This window comes from Dipodomys spectabilis, unplaced genomic scaffold, assembly GCF_019054845.1.
Source record: "Dipodomys spectabilis isolate Male_0828 unplaced genomic scaffold, ASM1905484v1 ptg000125l, whole genome shotgun sequence".
In the NCBI taxonomy this organism is placed as follows: domain Eukaryota; kingdom Metazoa; phylum Chordata; class Mammalia; order Rodentia; family Heteromyidae; genus Dipodomys; species Dipodomys spectabilis.
The window spans coordinates 19538627-19565938 of NW_024870802.1; the positions used below are offsets into that span (position 1 = coordinate 19538627).

General features: G+C 39.4%; 1 protein-coding gene across 3 annotated transcripts in view; it reads left to right on the plus strand.

Annotated features, from left to right (window-relative positions):
- Positions 1-27312, plus strand: part of Cpeb3 (cytoplasmic polyadenylation element binding protein 3) — a 153249-nt gene that overhangs the window by 27307 nt on the left and 98630 nt on the right. For 2 of the 3 annotated variants that reach the window (XM_042689250.1, XM_042689249.1), the window contains one exon: positions 17701-17860. In XM_042689250.1, coding sequence (XP_042545184.1) covers positions 17701-17860 — 160 coding nt within the window. The remainder of the gene's footprint in view (positions 1-17700; positions 17861-27312) is intronic. The other variant, XM_042689251.1, reaches the window with a different exon arrangement.

The following is a 27312-nucleotide window of genomic DNA, read 5'->3' on the forward strand; positions in this document are numbered from 1 at the left end:
TATGAATGCTTCCCCCAAATAGAATTTGGTACACAAATTGAAATAATACCAAATTTTTTGCAGTGTAGAAAGACACATTTTTTAAATAACTTTAAATTATAGGTGAAAAAACATTTTCAAACTCAATGAATAAGAAACAATACAAGAAAAGTGTATTTTTCTTTCACATTGACATAGGAAACATACACACCAAAATGTGAGAAAATGTAATGCATAGATGATAACAGAAATGAGAATTGTTAATTAGGAATGATTTTCAGCCTGGAGGTGGCAAAAAGACCAGGGTGGTTTTAAGGCTCTGAGTTGCCTGTATATAAATCCTGGTTCAAATGCTTTTAATTTTTATTTATTTATTTTTGAGACAAGGGTTGCCTGCTTTGTAGCCTAGACTAGCCTACAACTCACTATGTAGCCCAGGCTGATCTTCAAGTTTATATCTTCCTGCTTCAGCCTCCTGAGTATTGAAGTTATATGCATGAATCACTATATGCGGCTAAATATATTTTTTTTGTTGTTGTTGGTTGTGGGGCCTGATCTGGGCCTGGGTGCTGTCCCTCAGCTCTTCAGCTCAAGGCCAGCGCTCTACCACTTGAGGCACAGCACCACTTCCGGCTTTTTCTATTTATGTAGTGCTGAGGAATCGAGCCTAGGGCCTCGTGCATGTGAGGCAAGCATGCCTCACTGAGCCACCTTCCCAGCCCACAGCTAAATATTCTTAACTCTGTTTTTAAAAACTTTGCAGTACTGGTCATTAAACCCTGGGCTTTGCCCAGGGTTTAAGCATGCTGCCACTGAGTTCATTCTATGTTGGAACTTTCTGTCTTAATTTTTGCATTTGTAAAATGGGAGTAATAATAGTATTTACTTCTATAAAGTTTTATGAAGGAGAAATGTAATAAAACAAAGTGTTTATAATAGTACTTGGCAAATAGACAATATTGGTCAACTCTTCTATTTAATTGCAAGAGTTTTTAATAGCCTTGTTTTTGGTTTAGTAAGATGAAAGAACGATTCTGAGCTATAGCTAAGTAGTATACTAATGCTAAGTAATGTTATTAAAAACACCTTATGGGTTCAGTTGAAGAAGGTGTGTGAATAGCTGTGAGCTGTAAAGTACTCTACAAATAAAAGTTAATAAGAAGGTCTGGGAATGTGGCTTAGTGGTAGAGTGCTTGCTGAGCATGCATGAAGCCCCTTGGTTCAGTTCCTCATTACCAAGGTGGCTCAGTGGTAGAGCGCTTGCCTTGCATGTATGATGCCCTGGGTTCGATTCCTCAGCACCACATAAGCAAAAAGAAAAAAGCCGGAAGTGGCACTGTGGCTCAAGTGGTAGAGCGCTAGCCTTGAGCTGAAGAGCTGAGGGACAGTGCCCAGGCCCAGAGTTCAGGCCCCACAACCGGACTCCTCCCCCCCCCCCCAAAAAAAAAAAAAAAGCTGAAAGTGGCACTGCGGCTCAAGTGCTAGCCTTGAGCTCAGGGATGGTGCCCTAAGTTCAAGCCACAGGCCTGACAAAAAAAAAGTTAATAAGAGGAAATTATGTGAGCCTGAGTTTTCTTGAGGTTGAATTATCTAGCTCAACAGATAATGGTTAACCTCTCTCCCTCTAATCCCCCAAAACTGAATGCCATGTAAAAGATTTAAGGACACACACACACACACACACACACACACACACACACACACACACACACACACACACACACACACACACACACACACACACACACACTCTCTCTCTCTCTCTCTCTCTCTCTCTCTCTCTCTCTCTCTCTCTCTCTCTCCTTAAAATAAAATTAAACTCTTTTGTGGTGGAATATTATTCTGAAATTATCTGAATGTTATCCTGGAGAGTGTTTTGTAAACTATATCTTTATAACTTTTCAAGGATTTGAAAAAAAATACACATAGAAACAAGAGGCTATTTCCAGACAAGTCTTTATCTGTTTACAATCTGTTGCCTATTTATCCTTTGAAGAAACTCCTGTTTATTTTCTTTTTTTTTTTTTTTTTTGTCAGTCATGGGGCTTGAACTCTAGGCCTGGGCGCTGTCCCTCAGCTCTTCAGCTCATGGCCAGCACTCTACCACTTGAGCCACAGCACCACTTCTGGCCTCTATCTGCTTATATGGTGATGGGGAATCGAACCCAGGGCCTCATGAATGCAAGGCAAGCGCTCTACCACTGAGCCACCTTCCCAGCCCCTATTTTCATATTTCTTAAGGAAGTTGGACATGTCTCCTTGCCTCTGGCTTCCATTTCCTGGAAGCTGCCTTGACTACTTCTATGCTTGTGTTTTTATGATTCCCAGCACACAGATGTACCATTGCATTTCATTATATAACCATTATCTGCTAACTAGATGGATGGCTTCTTGTAGTGAGAGACTATGCCCCATTTATCTTTTTATCTTTAATGTCTGGTATATTAAGGTTCCCAATTAAACATATGTGGAATAAATGAAGAGTAAACAGTCCTTGGCCTACCTGGCAAAATTTTGTTAGCAGTGCACTTGAAAATAATAAATCTCTTTAAAACATACTCTGTGATGTAGACCTTTTGGGAATTCTGAACCTCCTTTAATTTTATTGTATTTTTACTTTATGCTCTTTAAAAATGTCATTATTCCTAGAATGACAGAGCTTTATTTGAAAGTAAAATTTGAAACCTTCTAAATGCCTAGTATTTATAAATGCTTTGGGTTTTAGATGCTTTAACATGTTCATCTCAACTGTGAAAACATTTAAGTGGCATATTATATTAATTTAAGACGTTCTTTTCTTCATGGAATGCTTACATAACAAATTTCATTAGGTGTGGCTAGTCTTCAAGGATATCTGAACTTAATTTTGACTTTATTATAAATAAGAGATTAGTAATACCTACTTCTTTGGACAATTGTAAAAATTAAATTAGGTAATCCAAATAAAGTACTCATCAAAACATCAGGCACATATCATCTGCTGTATGCTAGCTATGATTTACTTGAGTTCTGCTGGGCTTTTATGCAAAACAACATACCTATCTGAATAGTCTTAAAAAATAAACCAGAATTGTTTTATGTCAGGGATGAGTTTGGCATGAAGACAGTTAAGGAGTAAGCCTGTTCAAGGTAATAGTAAACCTAGTTAAGACAGTTTTGGCTTTAGAACATACTGTTCCATTATTATTATACTTAATTTTTATTGTCTCAGTTTAAGTCCCATGTTGTCTGGAGTTAGAACTGTACAAGACTTGAGATGTAGTATTTTTATTTGTTTATCCTTTACCTTTTTCTAAAAGAAAAGGATTTGGAAGAATGAGAAATAAGTAATATGTTTGGTTTCCCAGTCCATGAATTTGGAATGAATTCCTTTGGTACTTACCAGATTCCTTGCTTTAAAACATGCACTCATGTTTATTGGTGACCTCTCCAGTGTGGTGAGGGATTATCAGTGAAGAGCTCTTAATCTGTGTATACAATGGGAGGCTATGATATGTTGGTTCTGCAAGGGAGAAGAACCTAGAAGGCTGCTAGCCCAGTTTGGCAGAGCTGTTGCTTTACTGGTTTTATTTCCATAGTGCTGTTTGCATAAAAGCAGCTGTTCAGTTTCTAAATCCAAGGATGAACAGGAAAACAGAGCCATCACAGAAGTGTTCATATTATGGTCCCTGACAGATTCTGGTGAATCTGAAAATTCTGCTGTGGATCTTGTCCCACCTACTGAATCAAACAACAGAAATGAACAGCAGCAGGATAGAGTTCAATGTTTTTTGGTTTTTGTTTTGTTTTGGTTGGTTATGGGGCTTGAACTCTGGGCCTGGGTGCTGTCCCTCAGCTCTTCAGCTCAAGGCGAGTCTTGAGCCACACCACCACTTCCGGTTTTCTGGTGGTTAATTGGGGTTAAGAGTCTCATGGACTTTCCTTGCCTGGGCTGGCTTTGAACCACAATCCTTAGATCTCAGCCTCAGGTGTGAGCCATTGGCACCTGGCTTCAAAGTTTTCTTTATGATTCCTTGTATGTAGATGCTGGAACATATGAAGTCACTCTCTGATCATCAATGGGATGAGCCAAATGAGTAAAGGATAAGTGTATCATTAAAAACATGAACCTCTAGGACTGGATAAATTCAGTAGAAGCACTGGGACACATGAGAAGATGCTCTTTGTAGGTAATATGGTTATGCTTATAAGACTTTTTTGTTGGGCTGGGAAGGTGGCTCAGTGGTAGAGCGGTTGCCTTGCATGCCTGAGGCCCTGGGTTCGATTCCTCAGCACCACATAAGCAAAAAAAAAAAAAAAAATTGCCGGGCGCTGGTGGCTCACACCTGTAATCCTAGCTACTCAGGAGGCTGAGATCTGAGGATCGCGGTTCAAAGCCAGCCAGGGCAGGAGAGACCGTGAGACTCCTATCTCCAATAAACCACCAGAAAACCGGAAGTGGCGCTGTAGCTCAAGTGGTAGAGCGCTCGCCTTGAGCTGAAGAGCTGAGGGACAGCGCCCAGGCCCAGAGTTCAAGCCCCACGACCGACAAAAAAAAAAAAGACTTTTTTGTGTGTGCCAGTCCTGGGGCTTGAACTAAGGGCCTAGGTACTGGCCCTGAGCTTCTTTTGCTCAATGCTAGCACTCTACCACTTGAGTCACAGTGCCACTTTGGGCTTTTTTCTGTTTATGTGTTACTGAGGAATTGAACCCAGGCTTTCATGCATGCTAGGTAAACACTCTACCACTATGCTACATTCCCAGCCCTGCTTATAAGATTTTGAAGGAGCAGTAAGGATGTCCTTAGAAATGTATGTGACATGTGTGCATAACTGATGGATGGCATTAGTTATTTGACTGTCAGTAGGGTTGTCTTTTGAATTTTACTACTGTCTTCAGTTTAATTATTTGAATCCTGTAGTAGTTCCTGAATGGAACAGCTAGAAAGTCCTATGTCCTATACCTAAAGTAGATAATTTTCAGGTAGGATCATAGTTCTTTAAAAAATTTTTTTTTTATTATTATCTTTAAGTAGTTGTAAAAAAGTTCCCATTCTACAAAACAGTATATGAATACAAGGTGTCTGACAACATTGTCACCCATCGCTAGGTAGGATCATAGTTCTAGTTAGAGCTTTTCCTGTTGTTTGTGACAGGGTCTCACTATTAGTCCAGGCTGCATTGGAATCCACACTATAGCTCATGCTGGTCTTCAACTCAGTGCTCTTCCTCCTCTACCTCCTAAGTGCTAGGATTACAGATTGCACCACCAAAACTGTCTGTGGTGTTTTTTATTTTTTTAAGGTAATAGCTTTATTGAGGTGTAATTCATACACCATGAAGTTTATCCATTTAAAGTAGAAATACATAGGTTTTAAAATACATTTACAAATTTGTGCTTCAGCCATTTAACTCTAGAATGTTTCTATTACTCCGAAAAGAAAGAAACCCCTTATCTATTAAGTAGCCAGTCCGAATTTTTGTACTCGAATAACCCAGATCTAGCCAATGGCCAATGAAACCATGTAATAGATGATTCTTTGTGACCAAGTTCTTCTATGTACAGTGTTTTCAAGATTTATCCATGTTATTGTGTGTATCAGTGCTTCAGTTGTCTTTACTGCTGAATAATCTTCCATTGTATTGATGTACCACAGTTTGTGCAGCACTGTAAGAGCATCTGAGTAGTTTCTCCCTTGGGGGATAAAAACCTCAGAAAGCGGCCGGGCGCTGGTGGCTCACGTCTGTAATCCTAGCTACTCAGGAGGCTGAGATCTGAGGATCGCGGTTCAAAGCCAGCCCGGGCAGGAGAGACCGTGAGACTCTTATCTCCAATAAACCACCAGAAAACCGGAAGTGGCCCTGTAGCTCAAGTGGTAGAGCGCTCGCCTTGAGCTGAAGAGCTGAGGGACAGCGCTCAGGCCCAGAGTTCAAGCCCCATGACCGACCAAAAAAAAAAAAAAAAAAAAAAACCTCAGAAAGCGGTTATAAATATACGTGGACAGGTTTTATGTGGACATGTGCCTTAATTTATCTTGAGTAAATACTTAAGAGTCAAACGCTAGGTTGTATGGTTAAATGTATGCTTAAGTTTGTAAAAAGCACTGACCTGTTTTCACTGATTGCTATGCCATTTTGCATTTTCTTATCAATTTATGAGGATTCTCTGGTGGTTCTGAATACTTATCAGTATTTCAAAAATTTAGAATTTAGGGACTTTTTTTTTTTTAGCTATTCTAGTAAGTGTGTGGTTGTTAGTTTTAAGTGAAAATCTTGCAACACAAAATAATCAGAACAACTTTAACACGAACAAGCAGTTATTGGATATTTATGACGTGCTGCGCCCTCTTCTAGGCAATAGTGGTACAGAGCAGACATATCAAGACATACCAAGGCACAGGCATGTAAAGTGTTTAGAAGCTGGGCATAGTGGTACATGCCTGTCGTCCTAGCTACTCACAGGCTGAGGTAGGAGAATTACATGAGTTCTGGAATTTGAGACCAGCCTAGGGTACTTACTGAGAATAGCAAGCTCTTATCTCCCAAAGGAAGAGAAGCAATTACAGTATACTGTTGTGCTTATCCCTCCGAGTCCGTGGGGGGGTGTGGGGTGAGGGTAGGGAGGAGTGCTCAACTTTGTACAAATATCGTGTGCATGGTAGAGGATGCTGAATATAAAGAAAACAAAATATGAAAAGCCACATGTAATTTTGTATAATGTTCTCAGATTTTGGTAGCAAAGGTCAAGCTTTAGTTACATATTATGCCTAGTGAATCAGTGCTTCATAAGCTGCTTGGGATAATAATTTGCTGCGAACAGTGAAGAGATTTGGAAGGAAAACAGCTAATCACCTTCAAAAGTCACATGTGGAATAGCAAGGACAGGGCTGATTTTAATTTTTGAAGTTCCTTGAAGCCTGCTCTATATTACACTTACTGCTTTCCCCTTCGATATCCTCCTTAGGTCTTTCTCTTTCCACATCTAATCTAGAAGATAAGTGTCAAACCACTGAGCTACACCTGAGGGTCCATATCAGTTTTTGGGGGGGAGGGGGCAGTCTTGGGGCTTGAACTCAGGGCCTGGGCACTGTCCCTCAGCTCTTCAGCTCAAGGCTAGCGCTCTACCACTTGAGCCACAGTGCCACTTCCAGCTTTTCCTGTTTATGTGGTACTGAGTAATCAAACCCAGGGCTTCATGCATGCTAAGCAAACACTCTACCACTAAGCCACAGTCCCAGCCTCTATATCACTTTTTGTTGTTTTGTTTTGAGACAGTGTTAGAGAGCCAGGCTTGCCTGCTGGGATTACAGCAGTATACAACCATGCCCAGTCTGATCACTTACTTAACTATGAATTGTTTTGTTTTGTTTTTTTGGTTGGTCACGGGGCTTGAACTCTGGGCTTGGACGCTTTCCCTGTGTTCTTCAGCTCAAGGTGAACGCTCTACCTCTTGCACCACAGCACCACTTTTGGTTTTGTAGTGGTTTATTGGAGATAAGAGTCTCATGGGCTTTTTTTTGTTTTTTTTGGGTCCGGTCTTGGGGCCTGAACTCTGGGCCTAGGCACTGTCCCTCAGCTCTTCAGCTCAAGGCTAGCGCTCTACCACTTGAGCCGCTTCTGACTTTTTTCTTTTGCTTATGTGGTGCTGAGGAATTGAACCCAGGGCCTCATGCATGCAAGGCAAGCGCTCTACCACTGAGCCACCTTCCCAGCCCTCTAATTCTTTTAATAATCGAATTCTCCACTTGTCAGAAGTACGTAACAGTACTACCACTGAGCCACCTTCCCAGTCCCTCACAGACTTTTTTGGCCGGGCTGGCTTTTGAACCTCGATCCTCAGATCTCAGCCTCCTGAGGAGCTAGGATTACAGGCGTGAGCCACTGGTGCCCGGCAACTATGAATTGTTTACCATGGTTAGCAGTAGCAGCAGCTGGCATTTGTACTTTTGTACAGTTGACCGCTCTAGAATTTTGCCTGCAGGAACTGACCTCAATATGTAGGGCCATTTCAGGTGAATAAAGGATTCTGAGAGCCATGTGTCCCCATGTCAGATACACTGAGCCTCTTATTTAACCAATGAAAAGAGCTAGGAAGGAACACTAGCACTGGGGGAGCTGGAAGATACTAGGCAGAAATGTGCTTTGAGTTGAGTCATGCTTATCTAATTTTGAGCATCTGTCAGAGCAGGTGAAGCTGTTCCCATGGTTTTTTTTTTAAAGCTTTCCAGAACCTTGGTTAGTTTGGTTTGCTGTTATCCAGCAAGAAAAACACAGTATGATCAAAAGGTTAAAGTAATTGGAATTAGTCATTCTCAAGAAGACAGGGAACTCATTTTTGTGTAGGCCTTACATTTATTCCAGGCTATATTGAGGGTTCTTCAAAATTTTGTTTTGAAGACAAGTGTTTAACAATTTTCAAGAATTAAAATTCATAGCAGATTTTACTTTTTTCCCATCAAGACAAAAAAAGTTTGATCTTTATGAGGACTTTAGGCTAGATATGTAAGGAGCATTTTCATGACACTGAGTGATTAAATGAGAATATGGATTCACCTTTCTCAGAGGGTTCCAGGTAGAATATATGTAGTAGGAATGGTTAAATATGATATTGACTTAAGGATTCCAACTGAAGAGGAATTAATAGGGTTAGATTTCCCTTTATTTGGAAGAGTCTGTTTTATTGTGCTGGTACCAGGGTTTGAAAGTAGGGCCTCAGACTCTTTCAACTTGCACGCTCAGCTGGGGCTCTATCACTTTAGCCACACATCCAGCCCAGGTTTTTGCTGGTTAATTTGGAAATGGAATCTCATAGGACTTTTCTGCCTAGGCTGGCTTTGAACTGTGATCCTTTAGAGCTTTAGAGCTCAGCCTCTTGAGTAGCTAGGATTACAGACAGGGTTTTTTTTGTGTTTTTGTGGTGTTTTTTTTTGGGGGGCGGGGGAGGGGGTCAGTCATGGGCCTGAAATCTGGGCCTGAGTGCTGTCCCTCAGCTCCTCAGCTCGAGGCTAGCATTCTACCACTTGAGCCACAGCATCACTTCTGGGTTTTTCTGCTTATGCAGTACTGAGGAATTGAACCCAGGGCCTCATGCATGCAAGGCAAACACTCTACTACTGAGCCACCTTGCCAGTCCCTGAAAGAGGTTTTAATGTTAGGGAAAATGTAGTTCAAGCTGCTTACCACTTCAATAAAGTTTTAGTTTGATATAAGAACCTCAGGGCTGGGAAGGTGGCTCAGTGGTAGAGCGCTTTCCTTGCATGCATGAGGCCCTGGGTTCGATTCCTCAGCACCACATAAGCAAAAACAAAAAAGCCAGAAGTGGCGCTGTGGCTCAAGTGGTAGAGTGCTAGCCTTGAGCTGAAGAGCTGAGGGACAGTGCCCAGGCCCAGAGTTCAGGCCCCACAACTGGACCAAAAAAAAAAAAAAGAACCTTGTGTCTTTTGACAGGTTATGACAGGTAACAGCAATAAGTAGTTTAGAAACATAAATTCCTGGACTTCTGTTTTGCAACACATAGAAACTTTGCTATTATTATAAAATTGTTTGCTATACCCAATATTCATTAAGTGTGTCCTGTCCATTCTTTATGATATTCTTAAGCAGAGTCTGTGCTGAAAATCACTTCATGTTGAGCTTTAGTTATATTGCCTCTTTTTCACTCAGGACTGGAAACTTTCGTAGATCTAGACGTTTGGGGTAGAGGAGCCATTGTGCCCAAGCGGAACATAGGATACAATCTTAAAATGAGAAATCATTTTGTAGAATACACACTGGGACATATCTATGATTAGAAGCAGGAGAGGAAAAGCAAGAATGTAATGTGTCTGTGCTCACATTCACATTTCTGGTCAATGAAAGCAAGTTGTATAAAATTAAGGATACTTTGATGTTTAGAGAAAGATAATAGAACAGATTATATTTTCTATGAGTACATATAGACATGCAATGCTTAAGAGTTAGGGGTGGAGGGGAGAAGATTGGTTTCAAGACCTTTTTTTTTTTTTTGTCAGTTGTGGGGCCTGAACCCTGGGCCTGGGCACTGTCCCTCAGCTCTTCAGCTCAAGGCTAGCACTCTACCACTTGAACCACAGCACCACTTCAACTTTTTTTTTTTTTTTTGCCAGTCATGAGACCTGAGCTCTGGGCCTGGGCGCTGTCCCTCAGCTCTTCAGCTCAAGGCTAACACTCTACCACTTGAGCCACAGCGCCACTTCTGGCTTTTTCTGCTTATGTGGTGCTGAGGAATCGAACCCAGGACCTCATGCATGCAAGGCAAGCACTCTACCACTGAGCCACCTTCCCAGCCCTTCCACTTCAACTTTTTCTGATTATGTGGTCCTGAGGAGTTGAACCCAGGGCCTCATATATGCAAGGCAAGCACTATACCACTGAGCCACCATCCCAGCCACAGTTTCAGGACCTTTGTGCAGCTACCAAAAGCCACACTTGCTCCAGATTCTTATAGAAAATGGCATAGTAATTTACTGCTGTGTATTTGTACTTTAAATCATCTTTAGAGTATGTATAGACCTTAGAACAATGTACATACAGTAAATGCTATCTAAGTAGTAGTTAAGACTATATGCTTTAGGGGATAAAAAGAGAGTGCAAATAAAGGTGTTTTTCCCCCCAAATATTTGTTCTTTGAATCTACAGATGCCAAGTCCACAGATATGAAGGGCTCTTTTTTGAAACAAAAACCATTTGCCAGAGTACCGGCCAAATGTTTATAGTGGTCTATAGAATATGAGAACATACAGGATTGAAGACTGACTTTTTCCTCCTTCAGTACTGTGTGTTTGAGAACAAGAAGTTCATCTATTAATAATGTAATAAATATGCAAGATACTCCCAAGCTGGGTCTGGTGGTGTACATCTGTAATACCTACAATTTAGGAGGCTGAGGTAGGAGGATGATGAGTTGAAGATTTGAGATCAAACCCCATTATCACCCACAAAAAAAAACAAAAGAAAAAACTAGATAAGGCATATGACTATCTTCCTTTTTGTACTGTAGACAAGAGCTATTTTCAAATAAAATATATTGAGCAGAGGATAAAAGAACTGTAGGATGAACATTCAGAACTGATAAGTTTCATGAGTTAATCCTCTCATGTGTTAAGGGTCATTTGATTTTGAAACATTCATATATATGTTGAAATCATATTGGAAATAGTGTTCCTTAAACATATCTTTTTTTCTGTTTTTTAAAAAACTTTTTTTTTTTTTTTGTCTGTCAGTCATGGGCCCTGGGCACTGTCCCTTTGCTCTTCAGCTCAAGGCGAGCGCTCTACCTCTTGAGCTGCAGCACCACTTCTGGTTTTCTAGTGGTTTATTGGAAATCAGAGTCTCACAGACTTTTCTGCCCAGGCTGGCTTTGAACTGTGATCCTCAGATCTCAGCCTCCTGAGTAGCTAGGATTACAGGTTTGAGCCACTAGTGCCTGCCTTAAAAAAAATTTTATGATCGCATTTATCTTTCGCTTTCAAATATCTACTCACTGTTTAACTTTTGGTCCTGTCTGTGTCCCCTGCCCCCAGCTACACACTGCAATTTAGCAATTGAGCTTTGGAAGCATTGAGCTGTACTAGTGTGGACATGAAAGTCCTAGATGAGTTCACAGTGAGATTTCTGAGTGGTTCTGTGACTTTGAGCAGTTATATAACCTTTGGGAGCCTTACTTCTTTTTCCTCTACAACAAAGATAATACATGTTCTGCAGGGTGCTAGTGAGGATTAAGCTCATGCTGTAGATCATAATTGGGATACAGAACCATGGTTGATTAAAAAGAAAACAACCATCCCAAATCATATTTCTATTATCTGGACTAAATAGCATTTTAAATGTTCAGAAAAGTTCCACCTTTCTGTTCCTCCCCTAAGGGTAACCTCTTTTAGTCTTGACTGTGTGTGACTGCTTAGAGTCCTATATAGGTTATCATGTCCACTTATATTTTAGACCTAGCTTCCACAAATGAGAGAAAACATGCACTTGTTTGTCTCTCTGAGCTTGGCTTACCACCATGGTTGATTTTTTTTTTTTGGGGGGGTGGTGTCTGGTCGTGGGGCCTGAACTCTGGGCACTGTCCCTCAGCTCTTCGGCTCAAGGCTAGCACTCTACCACTTGAGCCACAGCGCCACTTCCGGCTTTTTTTTTTCTTTTTGCTTATGTGGTGCTGAGGAATCGAACCCAGGGCCTCATGCATGCAAGGCAAGCGCTCTACCACTGAGCCACCTTCCCAGCTCCACCATGGTTGATTTTATCATTTGGTTCCAGAGCTACTTTTTTCTCCTGTATTTTACTGCCCTTGCTGCTTTTTCCTCTTATGTCTGTAGGTGAGGAAAAGCCCAAGTATAAACCAGAAAAGGTAAAAACATGATGGTCCTGAATTCCTGTCCCTGGAAAGGACAGGTAAATGAAATTAAGGCTGGCAGAGGTATAGCTAGGGCTTTGCAGGAGGGTAGATCAGACTTCTTTTTGAGGTTAATTAGTTGTCACTTGAATGAAGGTCAGTGACCAAGAGGAAGTGAGAGTCAGGTTGCCTTTGTGGCTGAGTGAAGTCTCAGAATCCTCTCTGGATTGTTGCTGGATTAGATGAAAGAAGTTGGGGGGGGGGGGGGGAACTGTTTGTAGATAAAGACTTAAGACTGAAGAGCATAGGAGGTAGCAGGGAGCTGTGTAGTCAGAAGTCCTTAAGGGTACTTCTGGACTTCACTCAATTTGAGTCCTGACTGCCCTGTAACTCTGAACCAGTTACTTAACCTGTTCAAGACATTTACTTAATTTATAAGAGGGAAACAATGGTTACCTCCTTCATGGAGTTGTGAGGTAACTTTAAATACTTGACAAATCTATCAATACTAAACCAAGCTGTGGGGAACAAAAAGAGCAGGGCTTTTCCAGTGGGGGTGAGCCACTCCTGTGAACAACTAGCTGATAACATCTGTCACTGTTTGTCTTTAAAGAAAATGAGTCAATAATGAGATGCATTATTTATAAATGTTCTCTTGCTTCCTAGTATGCTTGTTTGTTAATAGCAAAACAAAAACTGTTTTGTTTTTTTTTTCCCGGTATTGGGAAACAAAACTTACCAAAAGAAACTTAGCAGGCAACTTGCCATGTGTAACTTTGGTCATTGAATGACAAATTGTGGCTTGGTTGTCTGTATGCATGATTTCTATTGGATTTCATTGCATATTTTTCAGTCCTTTTTGTTTTGTTTTTTGTTGGCTTCCTGGTTTGTCGGTTATTTCAGCATGATTGACCATTTGTAAAACAAAAAAGATGAATGGTATGCAGCAAATATAAATTGATGAGGCATGAATATAATTAATTTTAATGAGAAAACAAGTCTCTTAGAATTCTAAAGTTTAATTAAGCTACCTTTACAAGTTTTGTCATGCCATTCATATGTCATGTGTTTTCATTTGTTGAGCATTAGTGAGCCCTGTTAGGTTAACCTCCATGAATGTCTATATTTTGTTTATTGGCTTATTTGGCGGTGCTGGGTTTGAACTCAGTGCCTTACCCTTGCTAGGCAAATACTCCACCACTTAAGCCATACACTCTACCTTTTGTGTTTTAGTTTATTTTTTCAGATAGAATCTTGATTTTTGTTGGGGATTGGCTTCAGATAGGAATCCTCCTACCTCTGGCCTCCTACTTATCTTAGATTACAGGTGTATGCTTTTTTTTTTTATTAGTTTATATTAGTTGGGAGGGGTTAATATATCCATATATTCAGCTAGCTTTTTGAGATAGAGTATCCCTAACTTTTTTTTTTGGTCTGGGCTGACCCCAATCCACTATCTTCCTATTTCCACCTCCCTCATAGATGGGATTAACTCTGTTTAAAAATTATTTTAAGTAGCTTTTAACTATAGCTTAGCACTTTGTATTTTAACTAGCTGCATGTATGCTTTTGACAATTTGACTGGTAGAGAATTGTTTCAATTTAGATAGGTGAAAACACACTTGAGTAACTAATCTCTGATATCTTTTGTAACAGGAAACTTATTACCACTTTGCTTGGATGGTCATTTCATCAGTAGTTAGATGCATTGCTATGCTTTATTTTATTTTACTTTGCCAGTTCTGGGTCTTGAATTCAGGGCCTGGACACTGTCCCTGAGCTTCTTTTGCTCAAGGCTAGCACTCTACCACTTGAGCCACAGTGCCACTTCTGGCTTTTTCTGTTTATGTGGTACTGAGGACTCATACCCAGGGTTTCAGGGTTTCACGCATGCTAGGCAAGCACCCTGCCACTAAGCCACATTTCCTAGCCCCAATGTTACATTTTTATAGAAGTTTTAATTTACAAGCTGGGTGCTGATGGCTCATATACCTAATACTAGCTTGTCTGGAGACTGAGATGTGAGGATTGTGGTTCAAAGGCCATGAGACACTTATCTCCAATTAACTGGAAAAAAGCCAGAAGTGGAGGTGTGGCACAAGTGGTAGGTAGTCAGCCCTAAGAGGAAAAGCCAAATGAGAGCATTTGGCTCTAAATTCAAGCCCTAATCCTGGCTCACATTCATACACACACACACACCCCTTCTCCCCCCCCCCCCCACCATGCACGTTTTTATTTTCCATCTCAGGTGGATTGTGTTAACTTGTTTGGGCAGTTTCATACTCTTTAGGTTTATACTTGTTGGTTTTGAGCTGAGATCTGGACTTTATTTTTCTCTCTAAAATCTCACCCTCCTCCTCATACTGCTGCTCTGGGGCTTGAACTCAGGTCCTGTTGCAGTCCTGGGCTTTTGTGTTCAACAGATAGTGCTTTACCACTTGAGCTACAGCTCCACATCCGGCTTTGTTTTGGTGCTTAATTGGAGATAAGTTTCTTGGACTTTCCTGCCTGGGCTGGCTTTAAACTGTGATCCTCAGATCTTAATCTCCTGAACTATTACAGGTGTGAGCCACTGGCACCCAACTGAATTTAACCTTTCTTAGGTTTGACTGGGGTAGCTTTACTAAGGGATGGCATCAACTTTTTGATCCTCAGCCCCAGTATGCTGGGTTTCTAGGCATGCACTATGACATTCCACCATAGTCTTTTCTTATATTTCTCTGTCAGCCTGTGCTGAAAGGGCCTCATGTCTGCAGGCTCTATTGAGAAGTACAGATGTGATACAAGTCTTTTTGGTATTCATTCTGGGATTGCAGAGCCAGATATAGGTTGTCATTTGCTTCCTCATCAGCATACTTCTTCATTGCTGGCTTTTTCTTTGGACAAAAATACAGTTCTTTGGGAGACAGATAAACTTGTATTCTGGATATCCAATATTCCTTATTAGGATTTACACTGATAACGTAAGCTCAAAGCAAAACAAATGATCTACAGGAAGACAAGACTTTCTGGAATTATATAGAAACCAAAACCAGAGAAAAATTTGCATGTCTCTTCCTAGTCAAGAATCATTGAGGAGTGTTGTCCATTGAAGAAGATTAACTATTTAGGGTGCTGCATTCAATCTTTCATTACTGAAGTTTGAATTGGTTTGCTTATTGAGATGTATGTACTTTTGTTTTATCTCCCCTCACCCCCAACAGTGTCTTCCTGTATTGCTCAGGCAAGCCTTGATCTTACAACCCTCTCACTTTAGTCTCCTGAGTGTTGGGACTATAGGAGTATACCAACAGCTTGGCTTTTCTTGCCTTTTTAAAACAAAGTAAAATAAATCTGTCTATTGAATTAACCTATGTCATAAGCCACAGTTTTCTTTAGGCTCAGACTACTAAGAAGAGTTTAGAAGTGTAGGCTTACATGAAATATGGTGGAACAATTATTATTTTTCTTCACTTAGTTTACATTAGCTCTCTATTTTCAATTTTTTAAAGTCCAGCATCATGAAAACACGACTTTGAGTTAAAGTTTTCTTCACGTGAGCACTTGTCAAAGAGTGACTTGGACATTTTTTTAGGATGGTCTTCTAAATAGGCCTATATTTCCAATTTTGTAATTGAAGGAAAAATTGCACTAATTTTTTGATAAAGTATGAGGAATTATATTTTATTTCCTATGTATTGTGTTTCCTATCTTTCTTTTCTTTTCCTTTCTCAGGGCTTCACCCTAGGCAAGTACACTACCACTTACCCACATCCTAGCTTCATTCCTTTGTATAGCCAGATCTTTCTCAAGCTCATTATTTCAGCTGTTTTACTCTCTCTTGCTGTCTCTCTCTCTCTCTCTCTCTCTCTCTCTCTTGCTCCTTCTTTCTCCCTCATAGCCTATATTAAAAAAAATTTTAAAAAGCACCTAATATGTGGAGTTTACCTCTCATAATATTAAATACATTCATTTCAATTATATTGAAAATCATATCACCTTTTGATTTTTCAGAAAAGTGATTGATTGTTATCTTTAAGAAGTTGTACAAAGGAGTTGTCATTTAACAAATGAATAGATCTTTTTGTTTTTGGTTTTTTTTTTTTTTTTTGGGTCCAGTCATGGGGCTTGAACTCTGGGCCTGGGCGCTGTCCCTCAGCTCTTCAGCTTAAGGCTAGTGCTCTACCACTTGAGTCACAACGCCACTTCTGGCTTTTTTCTTTTTGCTTCTGTGGTGCTGAGGAATCGAACCCAGGGCCTTATGCATGCAAGGCAAGTGCTCTACTACTGAGCCACCTTCCCAGCCCACAAATGAATATATCTTGATCAACATTTACCCATCCCACTGCTCCCTACCCCTTCTCTTACTTTTTAATTTTTATATGATATGCATTGGGTTCTTTTTTATTTTATTTTATTGTAAAGATGCTGTACACAGAGGCAACAGTTACATAAGTAAGGTAATAAGTACATTACTTGTGGAGCATTGTTACCCCCTCCTTTGTTGTTCTCCCACTATCCCTTCCTTCCTCCATACATTGGATTCTTGACTACCTTCTCTTCTCTTTATCTATCCCTTTCCCCTTGACCTCACCCTACTCCTTTCAAGTTCCAGCTTCCTAGAGTTTTATTTTGCCAAACTTTGATTTTGCTTTTCTAAGGAATTATACTATTTGAGATCTCCCTTGAATCTACAATATTTGTTAGTATATTTATTTACACTTACATACCATATCCACCAACATATTTACTTATAAGTTTACAGGCTAATTATAACTTCCACATATAAGAGAAAAGATGCAAAAAGTGATTGAGTTTGTAGGCTGAGTTCATTTCAGTGGTTATCCTGGGGGGCAGGTAGTCTGTGTTCACTTGACAAAAGAAGCAGGAGATGGAGGCTAAATTCACTTGAATTCTCCTTTTCTAGATCATTTGAAAGAAAGCCTGACTGAGTAGGGCATTTACAATATAGAATATTAGGAGAAGGGATTCAGCTTAATTATGGAAACTGATGTTTAACTTCATGGTGCCAAGTCACTATTCTTTAATGACTGACAGTTATTAAAACTGTAATTTTTAGCAGGGCACTGGTGGCTCATGCCTGTAATCCTAGCTACTCAGGAGGCTGAGATCTGAGGATCTCAAAGCCAGCCCAGGCAGGAAAGTCCTGAGACTCTTATCTCCAATAAGCCACTTAGAAAACCGGAAGTGGCACTGTGGCTCAAGAGGTAGAGCTCTAGCCTTGAGCTGAAGAGCTGAGGGACAGCACCCAGGCCCAACAACTGACAAAGCAAAACAAAACAAAACACTGTAACTTTCATGTCACCAGCCCACAGCAGAAAGTAAATGATACCATGTTAATTTTTATGGAAGAATTTGATGTATTGTCTTATTCTGTGTTTTTATTTTTAGGACCGGAGTAGGCCCTATGACACTTTTAACTTGCACTCGTTGGAGAACTCCTTAATGGATATGATAAGGACTGATCATGAGCCTCTGAAAGGTAAACACTACCCTCCCAGTGGCCCACCAATGAGTTTCGCTGATATAATGTGGAGGAATCATTTTGCAGGTTAGGAATATTCATGTGTCCATTCCTTGCTTGGTGTTTTAAGCAAAAATCGGCTTTTTAATAATTGTGATTTTGTTTTGGTTTTTGTTTGTTTTGCTTATGTAAAGCATTGTGGAATGTATTGGGAGTTGATTTTCTTTATTAACCTGGGTTCAGCTACCTTCAATAATTAATTGATTGGTTTAATCAGTAATGTCTGGAAAAAGCATGTCTTGGGTAGCTGAGATCATGGTTACAGCATGAAACCAGAAGCCAACTTTGCTGGACACTGTGCATTTGGAATCCTCAGCTCAATCTGGATGATTCATTTAGGTCCAGGAATACTGCAAGGAAGTATGAAATTTAGTGATTTCCCCTTTAAATACTATAGAAAACTTCATAAAAAGGGTTTCATTTTGTAGTATAGGAAGTATTGTAAAGCAGATTTAAGAGCAGCCAGTAAATCATTGTGTAATCCGAGGCCAAACAGGAAGAAATGTAACAGGATGTAAAATGTTTTAAGTTATACATAAGGCAGAAAGTCCCAAAGTAAATAATATTAAGACCTGCTAATTTTAGAGTCCATGTGAATTTAGGATAGATATTATATTCCTAATTATGGTAGTTCTTTTAAGGAATTATAAGACTTGTTTTCTTTTTTCTTTCTTTCTTTTTTCTTTTTTTCTTTTTATACTGGTACCACTGGGCTTGAACTCCAGGCCTTATTCTCTCATGCGATTTTTCCGCTCAAGGTTGGTGCTCTACCACTGGAGCCATACCTTCACTTCTGGCTTTTTGCTGGTTAATTAGAGGTGAGAATCTCCCCAGGCTGGTTTCAGACCACAATTCTCAGATCCCAGCTTCCTGAGTAGCTAGGGTTACAAGTGTGAGTAATTAGCACCTGGTGATTATAAGACCTATTGGCGATCCCATGACACTAAATACTATAATGTAAATTACCTGTGGAAATACCTATTCTGCTTGGATTTGGACCTACTATCTGAAAACTATGAAGTCTTTGGCACGGGAGTGACTATCCTGTATGAACCCTGTGCCCCCTGCAATTGTGGGAAATTTTGCTCCCTCTTATTTTTTGCTTCCCCTTACAATGGAGTGTGACTGACTGTGAACACGTAACACCCATTTCCTTGAGTCACACCAGAAATCCATCTCATCTTTTTTTTTGTCATACTCAGCCTGCTGCTTTTCTCATTTTTTCAGTGAAAAAGAAGCAATTATAGTAGGCTGTGGAGAAAAGAAAGGATTTAGATAAAAAGTAGATTTTTATGACCTTCAGAAACAGGAAAAATATCCTTATTTTTTTCATTGTTATATTTAGTTATTGTTAACTACATCTTTTTAATTTCAGGTAGGTACATGATAATTTGAAACATATTTTATTTAGAAGTAAGAATGCAGTTATAAAACAATATTCACAGATTATTTTTGTGTTTTGAGAATCTTCTAAGGCTACATTTATTTTCCTTCTCTACCATGAATAGCTATAAGCCTTTTATAATTATACTAAAATATTCTACTCCTGTTCTTTATGCAGATCTACGAATCTTGATCTGTATTCTTCTTGCAGCAAAGATTATGGAAGAATCTTAGTAAATAGTGTGTAAAATGATTTTTCCAGCATATTGTGTATTTTGGTAACACAGAAGCTTTTATTGAGTGTAGCAATAGCATAGTATATAGACGCACTTACATAGGCAATGTGAATACTTTATTCCATTTGTTTTGGCTCTTTATTTTATCGCAGCTTTAACTATCTCTTTGTCACTTTTTTTTTTTGGTTGGTCGTGGGTCCTGAACTCTGGGCCTGGGTGCTGTCCCTCAGCTCTTCAGCTCAAGGCTAGGGCTCTACCACTTGAGCCATAGCTCCACTCTGACTTTTTCTGCTTATGTGGTGCTGAGGAATTGAACCCAGGGCCTCATGCATGTAAGGCAAGCACTCTACCACTGAGCCACCTTCCCAGCCCCTCTTTGTCACTTTACCAACATAAAATTGTAAGTACAGAACCCTTTGCTCTGTACTTATAATAAATTGAAAGGCACTTACTATGTGCTTGTTACAGTAGTGTGCTTCTAACTTCCCAGTTTATTATACTACCCTCAGTAATTTCTTTTTTTTTTTTTTTTGTCCATCGTGGGGCTTGAATTCTGGGCCTGAGTGCTGTCCTTGTGCTCTTCAGCTCAAGGCGAGCACTCTACCGCTGGAGCCTTAGCGCCACTTCCGGTTTTCTAGTGGTTTATTGGAGATAAGAGTTTCACGGACTTCCCTGCCCGGCCATGATCCTCAGATCTCAGTCTCCTGAGTAGCTAGGATTATAGGCGTGAGCCACCGGCGCCCGGCTAGTAATTTCTTATAAATTGACTACTTCCCTGTGGTCAGTGATATCACTATGTCTCTATGGTCAGTGACATCACTTCAACTTAACATAATAGTACTTGTCCTTTAAAGAAAATGTTTTATTTTTAGCTTTAAGAAGTAGAGAAATTAGAACAAAAAAGGTAAGTGGACAGTTACTGGTGACTCATATCTGTAATACTGTCTACTTTGGAGGCAGAAATTGGGAGGATCATGGCCTAAGGCTATCCTGGACAAACAGCAACATGTCCCATTCTCAGCAGAAAAACCTGGGCATTAGGCCTGTCATCCCAGCTACATGAGAAGCATAGATAGAAGGATTACAGTCCAGGCTAGCCTAGGTAAAAATAAATAATAAATAGTAAATCCCCAAAATAATCAGAGCAAAAGAGGGCTAGATGCTTGGCTCAAGCAATAGAGTACTTGAGTAGCAAGTGCAAAGTTCTGAATTCAAACTCTAGTTATACTCACACACACACACACACACACACACACATATACACACGCAAGAAACATTGTGATATGTCCTTTACTTTTCAATTTCGATTTTGTTTTCATTTCTTATAATAAAAATCCATGTTTCTAATTTTTACAATTTATAGATAGTACTTAAAATTTATAGTTAGAGGTAGTTTCTAGTATTCCTTTATTATAGGTAACATGCTGATATGAGTTCTGACACACAGTGTTTGCTTAAATTCATGGTGAGAATTTTAGGTCAAAGATGAAAACATTTAGGTGGACTAAGTTTTTTTTTTTTTTTGGTCTGGTCGTGGGGCCTGAACTCTGGGCCTGGGCGCTGTCCCTCAGCTCTTCAGCTCAAGGCTAGTGCTCTACCACTTGAGCCACAGTGCCACTTCCGGCTTTTTTCTTTTTTTGCTTTTGTGGTACTGAGGAATCGAACCCAGGGCCTTGAGCATGCAAGGCAAGCACTCTACCACTGAGCCACCTTCCCAGCCCCAGGTGGACTAAGTTTTAAGAAAAGCATTCTAGGCCAAGGTCATTGCCATGTGGCTTCTGTACTCCATCTTGCTTTCCATCTTACCTCAGTATCCTTCCCTGTATCTGTGGCCTACTATCTTCTTACCCTACTTGAATATGTAAACACTATTTTGAAGGCTTTATTTTTTGCCTTGATGTTTTCTTTCTTTTTTTTTGTCAGAACCCATTTTTCTTTCTTTCTTTCTTTTTTTTTTTTTTAGAGAAAGAAAAACACTTTCTTGCTCATTGTAAGAAATTACAAGATGACATAAAAGCACAAAAAGGAAAGCTAAAAATCTCACCTCAGACTCACTACCTAGAAATAGCAAGATTAGTTTTATGAACATCCTTATAAGTTAATAGAAGGTGAAATTTCTTTTTTTTGGGGGGGGGGTCCAGTCATGGGGCCTGAACTCTGGGCCTGGGTGCTGTCCCTCAGCTCTTCAGCTCAAGACTAGCACTCTACCACTTGAGCCACAGTGCCACTTCCGGCTTTTTTCTTTTTTTGCTTATGTGGTGCTGAGGATTCGAACCCAGGGCCTCATGCATGCAAGGCAAGCGCTCTACCACTGAGCCACCTTCCCAGCCCAAGAAGGTGAAATTTCAAATGGGCATTTCGGACTTAATACTTAGTCCAGCCTGGGTTTAGATTCCAGGTCTGCGTCTGGTTAGTTAGTGAACTGGATACATTAGTCTCTTTAAAGTCTCAGTTCTCATCATTAAAATAAAGCACCTCACAGAGTAGGTATGCAGATTCAGTAAAGTCCCTGGCATTAGAAACTCTTCAGTATTTATGATTTTTTTTTTTTGCTGGAGGTGATCAAGATGTACTGATTACCTGGCCTTGGGAATAAATTAGACCTTCATATAGTAGAATATTTATTTTTTCCTGATGAGACTACAATGAAATGTTGAAGTTTCCAGATACACGATCAAAATTTTATATTTCCCATTGATTAGTGATTATTCAAGGATAAAATAGAACTTTTTTTTTTTAAGCTATATAAAAGAGAGGGGAACAAACCCTAGTTATTTGGCTTTTCCAAAGTCATATATCTGAATAATATAAAGAAGAGAAGATATAATAACATGGAATATCAAGTTGATGGAGAATAAAGTACTACAAGTGAATGTGGTAAAAATATATTCATAGTGATAATTCATTTAAGAAATAAAGGTGTATTCAAATAGTAAAAAAAATTCCTTTATTCAACTTCTTAGATTCAAGGGGGGAAGAGGATTAGTTAGGAGAGAACAGAATTCGAAATTTGGGAAGTAAAACTTATTTATTTTTGTTTGTTTTGGTTTGTTTTTGGCTGTACTGGGATTTGAACTCAGGGCTTTGTACTTGCTCAACTGGATTTGTTTGGCACTCTGTCACTTGAGCCATACCTCTTGGTGATGGAGTTTCATGGACTTTTCTGCCCAGGCTAGCTTCAAACCTTGATTCTCCTGGATTCTGTCAGCTGAGTAGCTAGTTTTACAGGCCAGTTGCTTGGCTTACACTTCTAGTTTAGTAAAGTAAAAAAGCTTTAACAGTTTTTCAGTCACAATTACACTTATATTAAGTGTATAAGTCTTTATGATAGGTGTAGGAAATTACAACAGATTCCCTGTCTTTTCCCCTACAATAAAAATAATATAAGACAGACAGAAGTGAGCTTCTTTCCCAGCACAATGAAGAATGCCTTTTGTGGGTTGTAGCCCAGAGGGAGAAACATTGTTCTGGTTATGCATGAGGCCCTGGAAAAAGGAAAAAAAAATCCTTTTGAAACATTCATCAGATAGGGTACACTTATTTAAATTTTTTGTATTTTAAAGATTTGAAACAATAGTTGTTGGTTGTAACTATCTTTTTTCTTTTTCTTTTTTCTTTTTTTCTTGGTGCCAGTACTGGGGCTTAAACTCAAGCCTTTGGCTGTTTCACTCAAGACTGACACTTTGCCACTTGATCTACACTTTCTCTCCCGGCTTTTTGCTGGTTTATTGGAGATGAGTCTCTTGAATTTGTCTGTCCAGGCTGGCTTGGAGTCAAAAATCCTCAGATCTCAGCCTCCTGAATAGAATTATAGGCATGAGCCACCAGCACTCAGCTTTTTTTTTTTTTTTTAATGTATCTTCTTCGTACTTCCCCTTAAAGTGTAGCAATTCTTGGGTTTTCAGATTTAAGAGTGAGGCCTGGATAGGAGGAATTGACCCTCTGTTCTCATTTGTACTTGATTGAGGGGAAATTCAACTCTCCTCATAACTATGAAGAGTAAGGAAAGTTCTTGTATTGGGAGAGATAAGATAACAGAAAGGGGAAACGATTTTTGCCTGTACCTTTCTTTTATAAGGAGGTCTCCTGACATCAAAATGATGGTCATGAGGTTTGATTGATCGTACCCTTCCTATTCTAGAATACAGAAGGAAATACCAAGTGAAGTGTACTTATCAGAGAAATTGATTACTGGGCAACAAAAACCCATCTCTTGACTGGAGAAGCACTGGATAGTAGGTATCTAGGCAACCACCAGGGAGGGTTACCTTTATTTCACCTTGTGCAATCTCTCCCTTTTCCAACGGAAATATAGGTCTGGTTGATCAGGAGTTAGCACCTGATGATACACTTACATTTGAATTTCCTCTTCCATCACCACTTATGGAACTGAGATTTGAAAAATGAAAAGAGCAGGTGTCAGTTGAGAGCTGATATTGAACGGCTTGCTTTTCAAAGGTACCCGAAAGAGTCTGAGGAAAAAATAGCATATCTTGTAATAGTGTGCAAATGTATTTAAATTGTCAGAAACTTGGAAAGAATAAAGGACACTTTTTGTTTGTTAGAGATACATTTTTCTCTTGTCACAATTTAAATTTAGTATTACAGATGCTTTCATAAAATTGGCCCCTTCTTTTGGACTCTTTAAGTCCTATGGTTTAAAAAAAATGCACCTCATTACAGTTTGTTAACTTGATGTTTCAGAAATTACATTATTTCTTCTGTAGCTTGATAATTGCTTAATTTTATTTGTATGTTACCTCCCTTCAGTGTCTTATCAGTTTGTGTAGTATAAAATTTAACAACTTCTATGGTGGTAGAAAGTTTGCTTAGAATGATTGAGACCCATCAGTTTGATTCTCAACACCAAAAAAAAAGAAAAAGAAAAGAAAAGAAAGAAAAGAAAAAGCAAGCAAGCTAGCTATAGATTAAGGACAGATTAGGGACAAATTCTAAATCACCAAGAAGTGATTTTTTTTCTATACATTCTTCAACCTTTTTTGTTTGTTTGTATGGTGGGATAACATAAGTTTGCTTATTTTTGTCCAGACTAGCTTCAAACCCTTGGGTTCAAAGGATCCTTCTGTCTTAGGTTCCTAGGTAGCTGGGACTACAAGCATTTGTCAACTTGCATGGCTTTAAATATAACAGTCTAATCACCTGACTTTTTTAAAAAAAGAAAAAACTATGCTTGGAATAATTGTCAACAATTCTTAAATTGTCTTTTTTTTTTTTTAATTGGTTGTAGGGCTTGAACTCTGAGCCTAGGTGCTGTCCCTGAGCTCTTTAGTTCAAGGCTAGCGCTCTACCACTTGAGCCACAGCGCCACTTGCGGTTTTCTGAGTGGTTTATTGCTGGCTTTGAACCATGATCCTCAGATCTCAGCCTCCTGAGTAGCTAGGATTACAGGTGTAAGCTACCAGTGCCCAGCTTAAATTGTCTTAAATGAGGAAACAGAAGCCAAAGAATTTAATAATTTTTGGAAGTTGGGTGTAGTGACACATGCTATAGTCCCAGCTACTAGGTAGGCTATGGTGAGAGGATCACTTGAACCCACAAGTTTGAGACCAGTGCGTACAGCATAGCAAGACCCCTGTCTCAAGAAGATAACTTGTGGGGCTGTGAAGGTGGCTCAGCAATAGAGTTCTTGCCTGTTTTTGTTTTTCAATGTGGTAATATGTAACGAAATTCACCATGTAAATTGATTTTAAAAAGTTATCATTGGGGCTGGGAAGGCATCTCAGTGGTAGAGTGCTTGCCTTGCATACATGAGGCCCTGGGTTCGATTCCTCAGCACCACATAAGCAGAAAAGGTGGGAAGTGGCGCTGTGGCTCAAGTGGTAGAGCACTAGCCTTGAGCTGAAGAGCTGAGGGACAGCGCCCAGGCCTAGAGTTCAAGCTCTACGACTGACAAAAAAAAAAGAAAGAAAGAAAAGAAAATAACTTGCCAAAAATTATCTAGTAACTAGTATGTGAAGAAGAATCTAGGAGCAATTCTCAAGCTAAAAGCTCATTGGTTATTTAGTGAGCTTGTTGCTTATCTGGAACATAGAATATTATAGCAGTGAGATTTTTATTACTGATTAAAAACATTTTACTGTCCCTCCCCCCAACATATCCTATATTGCATATTACAGACTTTTTTCCCCTGAAGAATATGTCTCCAACTTTTCAGAGAAAATTGATGGGAAACAAAATCCAACAGAATATGCATTTTATCTTACAGTCCTCTCTGGAGTACAGCACAACCTTCCGTTATGTGAAACTGAAGTATTTGACTTTTCAAAGTAAAGATGATGATTAAAAGAAGGCACAGCTGGGCACTGATGTAACTAGTTATTTAGGAGGCTGAGATCTGAGAATCACAGTTCAAAGCCAGCCCAGGCAGGCAAATCCATGAGACACTTACCTCCAATTGATCACCAGAAAACTGGAAGTAGTGCTGTGGCTCAAAGTGGTAAAGCGGTAGCCTCAAGCAGAAGTGCTTAGGGATAGCAGGCCCTGAGTTCAAGCGCCATAACTACTCCCCTCCGCAAAAAAAGAAGGCACAGCAGTTGTAGCCCTCATAAATTACTAAGTTTTTCAGTTAATTATAAATTATTAAAATTTTCAATTTTTATTTGAGGCACAAAAATATGGATTTACTTGGACTCTGTGATTTGAATAAGAATGAGGTGTTTTTAAAACTAGATTCCAAAATATGCATGTGAATTGAGCTTATGAAACTAATTTTTACAGTCTAAGCAAGCATGTCAGCCTATCCTTCAACCTTTTTCTCCATTCTCTTTAACTCTTATTAGGTCCTATGCAGTGGGCAAAGTGGGACACAGGCTCAGCTTGCCACAGCATCATTTAACTCAGTAACACCAACTATGCCTTCAGCTTATGAAACCTTATATTTTACACTATACTTAAAAGAGAGCTAGCTGACAAGAACAATTTAAAAATAGCAGACCCCGGACAGGTGACAAAAATGTCACACTGGCAGCACCAGACTGCATTAACAAAAATCACCAGATGTCACACTTGATTCTGTTTTCACAGCTGATTAAACAGCAGTATTTTTTGGACCAAAGGAAGAAAAAAGAAAAGGCCTCATCTGAATGTGGAATCAGGGTTTTTTTTTTTTTTTTTTTTCTTACAAATGTTCTCCCTCTCCCCTCTCCCCCCCCCCCCCCCCCCCGCCACGATTCCTTAATAGGTATAGGATTTTAAGATCACAACAAATTATGAAAACTGTGATAAAAAATTCCAGTCTTAGAAATCTCCACATATATACATTTCCTAAATTGCAAAAAAATGAATCAAAATGTTAACTCTGCTGTCTTTTGCTGATCTTATTTTCTTCATTTTCCCATGTCTAAAATTTCTATGATGAAATTAGATTGCATTTTATAATGTAAACATTAATTTTTAAAGAGGTATAGAACCTATAAATGATTTTCCCAAAAAATGCTCTATTTGGAGAGTAAAATTAGATCATTGGTTCTATGAGTCTAACATTAACCTAGAGTTTCTTATGAAATCCATGTTAACTTTTACCCAGAGATCCACTGAAAACAAATAGAATTAGGGAAAATACCAGGAAATGTAAAAGTGCTCTGCTTAGTAGTAATTAGTAATGCCTTCCATCTGTAAAATACCACCTAAAGCTCTTGTTCTGCTCCTTAGGAAAAACTGAATTGGAAGTAATCAGTATTGGATAGAGAATGATAGTTAGAAGACAGTCCAGCTCCCTTTCAGTTTTATCTTTGCAAGCATTAGAGAGAATCTGTGTAGATCCTTTTGGCTGGAGGCCAAAAACAGGACTAAGTTTGCCACCATGACATGTATAAACACATAAATATATCTTTCAGCAGT